The 11,097-nt window shown below is 32.9% G+C and overlaps 2 protein-coding genes across 6 annotated transcripts in view; one reads left to right on the plus strand and one right to left on the minus strand.

Moving 5' to 3' along the window:
* Positions 1 to 1,778: 1,778 nt before the first annotated feature.
* On the plus strand, positions 1,779 to 5,103 carry LOC108759372 (inositol monophosphatase 1). The gene is made up of 6 exons (XM_018504790.1): positions 1,779 to 2,222; positions 3,394 to 3,527; positions 3,728 to 3,987; positions 4,437 to 4,542; positions 4,613 to 4,764; positions 4,881 to 5,103. The coding sequence occupies exons 1-6, from the start codon at positions 2,163 to 2,165 to the stop codon at positions 4,985 to 4,987; spliced, it is 819 nt and encodes a 272-aa protein (XP_018360292.1). The 5' UTR covers positions 1,779 to 2,162; the 3' UTR covers positions 4,988 to 5,103.
* Positions 5,104 to 5,887: 784 nt separating this feature from the next.
* The window catches only part of Prp4k (Pre-mRNA processing factor 4 kinase), an 11,696-nt gene continuing 6,486 nt past the window's right edge, over positions 5,888 to 11,097 (minus strand). The window contains exons 11-16 of one of the 5 annotated variants that reach the window (XM_018504836.1): positions 9,392 to 9,630; positions 8,957 to 9,157; positions 8,623 to 8,728; positions 8,207 to 8,354; positions 7,179 to 7,252; positions 5,888 to 6,183 (exon numbers count right to left, since the gene is read on the minus strand). In XM_018504836.1, the coding sequence (XP_018360338.1) occupies positions 8,957 to 9,157; positions 9,392 to 9,630 (440 nt within the window). In that variant the 3' untranslated portion in view covers positions 5,888 to 6,183; positions 7,179 to 7,252; positions 8,207 to 8,354; positions 8,623 to 8,728. Of the gene's footprint in view, positions 6,184 to 7,178; positions 7,253 to 8,206; positions 8,355 to 8,622; positions 8,732 to 8,770; positions 9,158 to 9,391; positions 9,631 to 11,097 lie in introns of those variants that run through there. The other 4 variants (XM_018504834.1, XM_018504835.1, XM_018504833.1 and 1 more) reach the window with 4 other exon arrangements.

The raw sequence follows: 11,097 nt of genomic DNA on the forward strand, positions 1-11,097 counted from the left end.
ATTTTCAAGTAAGTCAAAATGAAAGTTATTCTTTGGATATGTCTCTTTATTTTCCACATTTCCCTTTTGAATAGATCAAAGGGACATATCGAAGGAATATTGTTAATATGATTAACCCTTACCGTACCATCTACAATCTGGTGCCTCATCCGTACCATCAAGGGTCACTTCAAATCTCTTCGTTTTTTCACCTCTTCAAAATAATTTAAAAAATCTCTAAAAGTTCACCAACATACTTTCAACTTTCTAGAATAAATATTGACTCTTTATTTTGGAAAATAATAAAATGTAGTATATAATTTATAATTATCGAAAGACTCAAAGAAACTTGCACGAACAGGAATCACTAGTTACCCATATTAGTACGGTAAGGGTTAATTAAATTATTGATCGCTCTCCTCAAAGAATCGCTACGGCTACGATACATATCCTACATAAGCTACGTAAATCGTCAGTAAGTAGCCTAAGTGTCCTTTTTTTGTTAAATCCAACGTTAAGTTTGAAATTAATTGCAAAGACAGAAAACGTTCAATACAGGTAAATTGTAACAAACAACACGATAGCAGAACGTTGGTTGCACTACTAACAACTGTTATTTAATGAACAAATGTAGTACATAGTTGCATATTTGCCGATGCATCATTACTATGATGCGAAAAAGAAATTTTGCTTTCTGCTATTTAGCGTGCGTGCGTGCGTGCGTGCGTGCACATACCTAGATAGCAAAATGTCTACAGTCTTCTACCAAACTTTCAGCACTGTTAGCAGGTTCGAGCAGAAAATGACGGTAGTCTGCCATCAACTGCGTTCGCAGGCTTGTGTTTTGTTAACATCGCCTGTCGATATAATATGAAGGCAAATTTTTGGCAGAAACTGGCCAAATCCTGCCGACATTATCTGACGCTTGCAAATTCTGTTACGTTTTTTCTAGCAGTCTGTCAACAGTATTGTGTACATCTAATTCTGTTGTTATTTTGTTGACATAGTGTGTAACAGACATTTAAAAAATCTGTTTTCTGCAGACTTGGCTATCTGGATACATATACGCGTGCGTGCGTGCGTATGTGTGTGTGTGTGTGTGTGTGTACATAATACAATATATATATATGTATAACATGTTAAAACTGCTTGTGTGTATGCATATACACAGGATGGCTCTCTATCACTTTTACTGTATTTTGTTCAATAACATATATATTCTTGGATGAGATTGAAGTGAAGACTAGCCGTTTTTCCTTACGGCTATTTAAAGAATAATAATATGTGATTAAAATACCTGATATACGGATTGTACTTATGAACGAAAGTTGCCTCGTGCTCCTTATTAGGGGAGATACGTAACGTACATATCATTCCTTGTGGAACAAAAATTTAGGTTAATGGTAAATGTACGTGTGTATTGTATGTAGATATAAAATACAAGCGATATAAAAGACAGAAATATATATATATATATGTATAGATATAATTATGATTGTTCTGTTAAAAAAAAAACGCTGAAGAATATATTTCTTACCCATCCTTTCTTTTTGTATCATATGTAAAAAAGAGATAATTATATTAATATTTTAATTTATATATATATATATTCAAATAATAATAATTAGCTCTTTTTTACACACACACACATGTATATACATATATATTGTGTACGCACACGCGCGCGCGCGCGCGCACGCACACGCACACGCACACACACGCACACACACACACACACACACACACACACATTGTACGTTTATGCGCGCGCACACATCTCTTATCTGTGCATGTAAAATAGTGCGAGGATTGGCGAGAATCGATTGGTGCGATGAATGGTGGAAGACCAATAGGTAGGTATAATCCGTATAATGTGTATCAGTATATGTATAATATATGTACATACGACTACATGTTACCAAGTACGAAGCTGTAGGAAGCCATCAAAATATGTCGACCCGATGAACTCTACGGGAGTCGTCGATGGTCGTCGACAGGCGCAATTCAGTGCAGAATGTACTTATATCATTCAGTCTGTCACATTCAGCGGTAGACTGCAGTAGACAACGATCGCCCGGTCGGTGATAACGAGAACGGAAATAAATTCAAGTAAATTATTTACAGTGCAGTTATTTGTGGTGCGTGAAAAAACTTTCGGTAGTGTTTTTTATACCACATAAATTATGTCGAATGTCGACAAGTATTACACGGAAATTTTGCAACTTGTAAAGCAAGCTGGTTCAGTAAGTCGATCAGTTAAATGATTAGTTGTGCATAGTACCTCTGATTTCTAACAAAAATATAGTTTGCCGATAAAATTTATCGAATATTATTAGGACATTTTGACTGCGGGTACCTGTATTCGGCAATCTTTTTAATCGCCGCGATACTCAACAATATATTCAACCCACTTGACGAATATATGATAAAATTTAATTTCACCACAGCGTAATTTCCATGATTTTAATATCTATAAAATGCACTTATATCATGAAAAATCCGTAAATCCACGAGATCGCTTATGTTATCTGCACGGCATAGATAGTATATATATCAAGGGCCATTCTTTGACCAACTCTGATTAACTTATAGCGTTTTCGGCCCGATCGGGTTTGCACCAACCTGGGTTGGATTAATCTTTTCTATTGGTTGATGTCACACGCTCTACCAATAGGAGAGCGCAAAACGTCATTAATCCAACCCAGGTTGGTGCAAACCCGGTCGGGCCGAAAACGCTATTAATCAGCACTATTTTATTAAGTATTATGAATAAAACCATCAAATTAATTAATTGAATTATATTTATTAATACATATATCAAAGAAAGATTAACTGTATATTAGAGACGAATTATTTTAAGTGATTCTGCCGATCGAGTTAATCGGAGTTGGTCGAAATGGTTCCAACTATAAAGGCCGCAGCACACACTCTTGCATAACGCATAATGCATAGTGCATAAGCGAATCAACTAATCAGAATCTTTCCTTTCCTCCCATTCCATGGAAAAGAAGAATTTTGATTGGTTGATTCCTTTATGCACTATGCATTATGCGTTATGCAAGAGCGTGTGCTGCGGCCTTATGTGTAAAAGACGTATAAATGATAGCGCGCATGACAATTTCTGAAACAGTATACAAAAAGGAGAATATGGGAGAATACAAATTCGAGAGACAAAGACGCAAGAAAACAAACTATACTTTTGTTCCTATCATAATCATGTTTTTCCTAGCAATGATATACTTGTTTACAAGTAACTCTGATAATTACCTTTAAAGATAATAAATTAATTACACTACTTACTGAAGTATATATATATATATATATATATATATATCCAGTTTTTCCTCGATACCGTCGCACCGTCTGTGTAAAAAATTAAAAGATTTAATTGTGCTTTATTTATTTTATCTGCAGATTGTCAGGGAAAAAATTTATCAACGTAAAGATGTACTTACAAAATCATGTGATGTTGACTTGGTTACGGAGTGGGATCAAAAAGTAGAAAAACTTTTAATTAATGGAATATCATCCAGATATCCCCATCACAGGTAAGCAGACAAAAACAATGCAATATGCGTAAGAAATATTTTAGAAATGGCAAAAATATCTTTTGAAAATACCTTTAGAAGAAATTAAATGCAAATTCAATTTGTTTCAATAGCTAAAGCTATTAAAGCTCGAGCAAGGATGTAATTTTGTTATCTACTCTCTAATCTATTCTAAAATAAACATATGTATTTTATGACAGGTTTATTGGCGAAGAAAGCACTTCTTCAGGACAAAAAATAGAATTAACAAATGCTCCAACATGGATAATCGATCCTATCGACGGCACGATGAATTTTGTTCACGGTTTACCATACACATGTATCTCGGTTGCGCTGCTTATTAATAAAATAACGGAAATAGGAATAGTATATAATCCAATCTTGGAGCAACTTTTCACCGCTCGCAAAGATCAGGGCGCTTTTCTCAATGGCGCCCCCATTCATGTATCCAATGAAAAGGGTAATTTCCCTAATATTTTTCATTAGAAATAAAGTATACATATATATATCGATAGGATTATACATACAATATCCTTCCGATAGATCTTTATAGTTAAGCGTTTATATACTCGCTCAAAATATTTATTAAAATGTTTTGTTAGTACTTTAATCACACACATAAACTCGATTATATGTAGTGTGGATAATTATTAAAACGAACATTTTCAAACGAGATTAACAAAGAGTAAATTGAAAATACATATATCTTACGGTACTATACGTAGCATCGAAAAGATTATCCTTCGTTTGTTTCAAATTTGGAAAATCTTTTTCATATCACTACACACGCAACTATTTAAATTTTAGTACAAAAATTCCAATATATACAATATATAAATCAATTTTAATATATAATTCGACAGTCCTTCTAATTATTTTGTTAAATTTAATTAACCGTCATTACTCCAGAATTGCGTAAGGCATTGGTAATGTTAGAAGTGGGAACCAGTAGAGATCCAGAAAAATTGAAAATAGTCCTACAAAATATAACGCTCCTTACACCACATGTACACGGGTAAGACACATTTACAGGATACAATTTCTAATTTTGTGTGTGCAAATTTATTTATTTACTTATCCTACAGAATACGATCGTTTGGTGCGGCAGCTCTGAATATGTGCATGGTGGCTCTTGGTAGTGTTGACGCTTCTTTTGAATTTGGTATACATGCGTGGGATGTTGCAGCCGGAGATCTTATTGTTCGAGAAGCTGGCGGTGTGTCAATAGATCCAGCTGGTAAACAATTACAAACATTATGTATCAGTCACAGTCAAATAAGAGATACGGTATAAGATGGAAATAAATGCTAAAATAACGCAAAACTAATTCATTTTGTTTTTACGCGTGAAAAGGAGGCCCATTTGACGTGATGAGCAGAAGAACATTGTGCGCATCATCGATGGAATTAGCTCAACAACTTTCCAAAATATTAATCCAGTATTATCCAGAACGAGATTAAGAAGCATAAAAGCTTCATGTGGAAGATGAAGAAAAATCATTGTTTTTACGGATATCGGTTAGGCACTAAAAATAATGCAAATATTACCTAAAAGAAAAAAATGTAAATTCAAATTAAGTGACTATATATAAAACATATATTGTTGTGATCTTTATATTTTAAAAATATCAATGAAATTATTAATTTCTTTAAAACATTTAAATTGCACAGTGTACTTCAAGAAATAAATTAATGAATTTATTCACTTGTAATATGTGCAACCAACTGTATTGGTACATTGTTATATACATGGAAAAAATAACGAATTGCTTATTAATTATATAAAAATAATATAGCATTTTTTTTTTTAAGAGACTTAAAATGTATTACTTTTATTGTACTTATTTCATGATATATTGTGTGTATTTGTGTACAATTATTTTATACATGTAATAACATAATAAAATTACTCTTGAGAAAAATTCAGGGAATGTATAATAGATAGAATCATTGTTAATTTTCTGTATTTTGTACATTTTTCAATAAAATGATATATAGCTTGTTACTTGATACAGAGATATCTTATACCATGAATCTCTTGCTTCCAAGCAGATATATTTTCTAAAATCGAGAAAAAAAATGTTATAAAAAAATTAATATATTTATAAATTTATTAGATTTTTTATTCACATTAAAATATTTCTACATATTGTCTGAGTATTTAAAAAATAATGTGAAAGGGAGTGAGTGAATGAATGAGAGTGAGTGTACGTGTATATGTGAAAGTGATGTGAAGAGTGTGATCTTTAAATATTTAAAAACTTAAGAAAACCGCAAACATTAGTATTATATAAAATTTTAATTTTTGCAACTGACAGTTTAGTTTTCGATTAAAATAATTTTTGAAAGAAAAAAGTATAAATGTATCGTTTATATTCATGATAAATGTCATGTGAAAATTTCATAATCATGTACTTTACCTGTATACATACTTACGAGTCCTTCATTGTAATCTCAAGCAACTTTAAGAGAAACCTTAGCGCGCGGATATAAATCTAGTTAAACCTTCTATAAACCTTGTTGAACTGTTTAGTGACAGTGCATGTACTTTTACGCAGTAGACACGACAGTAGGCGCAAGTACATCGCATTTTTCCTTTCCTCCTCATCAATTGTTTTCATCACCTCTTCCATTGCCTCCCCTCCTCACAGGGAGGGCTACAAGTGAAACATTACCAAATTGCCAATTAGAACGATACATATATTCTCTTTAATTCTAGTTTCATAGTATATTTTTACTTCTGTATTGAAATATTCCCGTAAAACATATTTCTTAAGGAAAAAAGAACGACAAATATGAGTTTAGCACGATAATAAAAGCGCGATTAAAATAATACAATTATTGTTTAGAAGTAAAAATGTAAATAGTTTAATTGAATGTTTCGACTTTTCTTGGAGTCATGCTCAGCTTACAATCGACGATGCACATTATATCTATGAAAAATCTTTGTTAGAGGAATACTATGTCAGAAACGTAGGCTACAAGGCCTGAAGTAAATTAGTGAACATATATTCAGGTCAACATTTAGAAGTGGAATATATTCAGTAACAATACTCTAGGTCTTGTAGCCATATGTTTCTGAATATCTGAATATACATTGTCAACTATGAATTGAAGATGACTAAGAAAAAATCAAAACTTTCTATTAAATTATTTCTATTTTTACTCCTAAAAATAATCATATTAATTTAATCACGCTTCAATTACCGCGCGAAATTCTTATTTGCCGATTTTTTCCTTCATGTTTAATATCGTAAATCGTAATATTTATTGAACATATATCTTTTCCTGTTTTCATCATTTGATCGATATTTTATTACATTGTCTTCTTGAAACAAAAGTACTAAAACACGTGTACGTATCGCGTATTAACTATCTATTTGTCATGTTTTACTTTTCCAGTTTCCAAAAAAAAGAGAAAAAAAAGCAAATATTAAAACTTTATTGCAATTATTTATGAAATTATTAGAAAATTTCATTGAAATTCTATTATTCGCCTCGAATAAAATGCCTATATTGTCATAAAAAGTTCATTTGACATTTTTCAAAACTCAAATTATTTTCGCAGGGCTGATGACCTCATCATTAAACGATACTGAACATATATTGAAAAGTGTTGCGCTAAATATCCCAGGCAATCCCCCATGAATACCTTGTAACGGGATCGGTGCTAAAGGCCCTTGAAAGGTCCGGTCGCACTTAACGATGTTTGAATCGAAGACACATCTGAAACATAAGCAGTCTCGTATAATCTTGTCACATTCAAGATCACACCGTGAACCATTCACAACAGCATCGATATTCAGTTCTAATTTCAAATAACTAAATTTTTGAATTTAGAATTAGCGATTTTAAGAAATTGTAAAATATAAAAAAATCAGAAATCGAAGTGTTGCACTTGCAGCAATAATAATTCTTATTTAACACAGATTGCAACGAGTAATGTTTTAATAATAATTATTTTACATATAACACTTTGATGACCGCCTTTATCTTAAAATTTTGCATTGTGATGCAACAAATATATATATTTTTATCTCTATTTAGCATTAATATAAATATGTTTGATTATATATGTCATATTGTAGAAACATAAGATAGAATTCTTTGTATATATATATATATATATGCATTTGCGTTTACTATTACACACATATGTCGGCCGATGTACAAAACATATATGCACATGTGTCGTGTGTGTGCGTGTGTGTATGTGAGAGATATACATACATATATATGTATGTTGTGTGTGCGTGTATGTCTTTATTATATTGTATTATCGTTACATAAAGCAAGATTCATTAAATATCTAATCTGGAACGCTCTTTAAATTTTAAAGATAAAAATGAAGAAAAAACAGAGGCAGAGAGAATTAGAAAAAAAAGAGAAAAATATTATAAAAATATTATAATACTTGGACTGAACATATTCACTCACATGATTTAAGATTAAAAAGACAAAATGCAGGTCATTCTTCTCATTGTATTAAGCATGTGTCGTTTTATTTCAATATAACTGACCTATTCACTATACAATTTATCTTCCAATTAAAACAGATTTCTTTGCCACTAAGGCTTCTAATGCTGTATATGCACGTATGCTCGCTGATGGGATACTCTAAGATGGATCGAACAATATGTGATCCATCCAAAGGACTTACAGTTCTTTATATATACGAACCTTTCTCTCGCTTTGTGAGAATACGTAACGTACAATTTCACAAGGACGCATGATCTATAATCATTTTACGAAAGATGCTATTCGTAAGGACATCTTGCTCTCCAGATCAGGAGAATTGGAAAAAAGAAAACTGGTACCAGTTTATATGCTGAAAGAGGCGGTCGTCGTTTTTTAATTCTTTCTAAATAACGTAACTATGGAAATCGACAAGTTCTATTTTAAACAGGAAAATTGGTATCTATAACTCGAATTATTTCCAGATACGTGTTACAACACAGACTAATCTATATTAGAGATACTATCTATATATAATGGTGGAATTTATTTTCACATTATTGTATTCACAATTATTACATCGAGTATAAAAATATTATACTCTGTCCATCTGACAAGAATTACACGCAATTAAATAATACCTTCGGATTCATACAGTATTGCTCATGATGTACGGTTTTGTGCAACATTACAACTATATTTTCCCTCTGTTGCAAAACGCTCACATTTTTTTTGCACCGCCTCTTCCTGCTAAACAAAAAAGAAAAAAAAAAGAAAAAATACGGATATTTTATATATAAAACCAAGAGTATTTGGGGAGGGAGAAACAAGAATGAAAGAGACAGAGAAATAGAGAGACATATCGCGCTTCTATCAAATGACGTTTAACATTAATAGAAAGGATTATTAACGGCATAATTTTACAAAGTTACGTCAATGAATTTTTCGAAGCTAAAGGACCCCAGACAGGGTTACCTATATCTTTTCTTGTATAAAGGGATGCGCCAGAGCGTGATTCACAGTTATTCTCTTCCCTGCATCCAACATCAATGTTCGTTCCAGCAAATCTTTCAGTTGTCCGACTTTGCGATTTTGTTCCGGTGGTAAAGAATTTCCACCGAGTTCTGCGCTGAGATCTCGAGTGGCTGGTAAGGTCGACATTACAACGACTTTTTCCTGGAAAACATACTAATCAGCAAATACTGCACGTACGGCAAATATTTATTTCCATAAATAAATATAAAGAACATTACGGTACAGCGTTGTCAACTGATACGTTGTATTTCTTCTGTTTCCACATTCCGCGCATAAAGTAACATTATTTACAGTGCTGCGTTGCGCGACTTAAGATTTAAGATTTTATCATGGTAACTTAAGATTTTATTATGGGAAATAATAAAATAGACTCACCCGTTCAGTAACTTTATCAACTTCATGATATAGAAAATTGCAGTTGCTGTCAAAATGCTGATCCTTGAATGATCCTTTTCTAATTAACTTGTTTGGCATTTTGCCCTTTAGATCCATGAAGTACTTTAACATTTGATTATTCGTTTTCCCCGAAAACATTATTTTTCCCGTGTATAACTCATATATGGTACATCCCACAGACCACATGTCAATACCAAAATCATATGGTATACCAAGAACTAGAAAATAACGATATTACTTTCGATTCTAGACATTCGATTCCAGACACAATTTCATTTTTTCAATATCGAAAATTTAGCTCAAACTAATTTATAATATACGTATATCATAAATTTTTTTCAGTTTCCAGTGAAATAATATATGTATAGCATTCAATTAGCTAAGTTTTTTTTATTGCAAAATATTTGTAGCTATACAGTCTGTAAAGTAAGAGCGTGTACGGCATAAATGGCAGTTGGCTTCAAATATCGTCCTAGTTTTTGTGTGAGTCGATAGATGGAACCTTTGTCGTGAATGCTTTGTCACAAAAGATTCAGTTGGTGTCGAATTCTTATCTGAGAAACACGGTAACCGCTATGAGTGCCGCATACGCATCGCGCTACGAGGCTGTGTGCCTTTGTTCCCACCCGAAAGGACCAAAAATGTCATATGTAGCGGCTGTTAAATACATGGGAAAGTAAAAATCGTTCGTCTCTAAGTGGGTTCAGCAATATATAAGACAAAAAATGTCGATGACTTGCCAGAACGTGGCTCGATAGGCAAAGTGACGCCAAACATGGAAAAAAAAATTGTGAATTTGTTTAAGCGGAACCCGACCTTAACATTGCGACAAGGAGCAGCAAAATTAAAACAGGAGGGTATAGAAATATCACATACAACTATTCGAACCCATCTCCTTACGCATAACATCAAATATCGAAGCACAATGAAGAAACCACTGTTAGGCGAAAAATATGTGATGAAAAGACTCGCTTGGGCAAAGGAGAATTTGGACCGAGATTGGAGCAACGTGATTTTTACGGACAAAGCTTCTGTTTGGGGATATATTACCATCCGACGTTCCTGGTAAACCTTGACCAATAGATTAATACAACGGACCATTAAACACCCTGTAAAAGTTCATCTTTGGGGCTGCTTTTCAAAACAGGGTTTTGGAGCAATACATCTGTTTACATACAATTTAAATGCTCCGAAAATGCTTAAAATTTATGAAAAGTATTTGTTGCCGACTGCTGAACGATGTTTCATAAAAAAAAACGAGGACTGGATCTTACAGGAAGACAACGACCCAAAACACCGGAGCAAGCTTTGCACCGAGTGGAAAGAGCGGTCTGGCATCGTCACACTTGATTGGCCATCGCAATCGCCACATACAAATCCCATTGAAAATATGTGGGCATATCTCAAGCACAAGCTTCGAGGAAAAAGAGTATGCACTTTGAAGCAGCTGACACGACAAATTCGTCTCATTTGGAGGTCTTTACCGAACGAATACGCAGTCAACTTAGTGGAAAGTATGCCTCGGAGATGTCAGGCAATTATCAATGCCGGTGGTGACTGGACTCATTATTAATGGTATAGCATTTTTCTTTTCATGGAGTACAACAAATCTATGTACTTAAAAATCATTAAAAATAAATTTTTCTACACATTAACCTGTACACGCTCTTACTTTACAGACTGTA

This window comes from Trachymyrmex cornetzi, unplaced genomic scaffold (assembly GCF_001594075.2).
Source record: "Trachymyrmex cornetzi isolate Tcor2-1 unplaced genomic scaffold, Tcor1.1 scaffold182, whole genome shotgun sequence".
Taxonomy (NCBI): Eukaryota; Metazoa; Arthropoda; class Insecta; order Hymenoptera; family Formicidae; genus Trachymyrmex; species Trachymyrmex cornetzi.

Bases quoted from the DNA above. Each gene is read 5' to 3' on its own strand.
- LOC108759372 (XM_018504790.1), top strand. From the start codon at position 2,163: ATGTCGAATGTCGACAAGTATTACACGGAAATTTTGCAACTTGTAAAG. The intron at 3,528-3,727 runs GTAAGCAGACAA...ATTTTATGACAG, and splicing joins TCCAGATATCCCCATCACAG to GTTTATTGGCGAAGAAAGCA. The intron at 4,765-4,880 runs GTAAACAATTAC...ACGCGTGAAAAG, and splicing joins TGTGTCAATAGATCCAGCTG to GAGGCCCATTTGACGTGATG.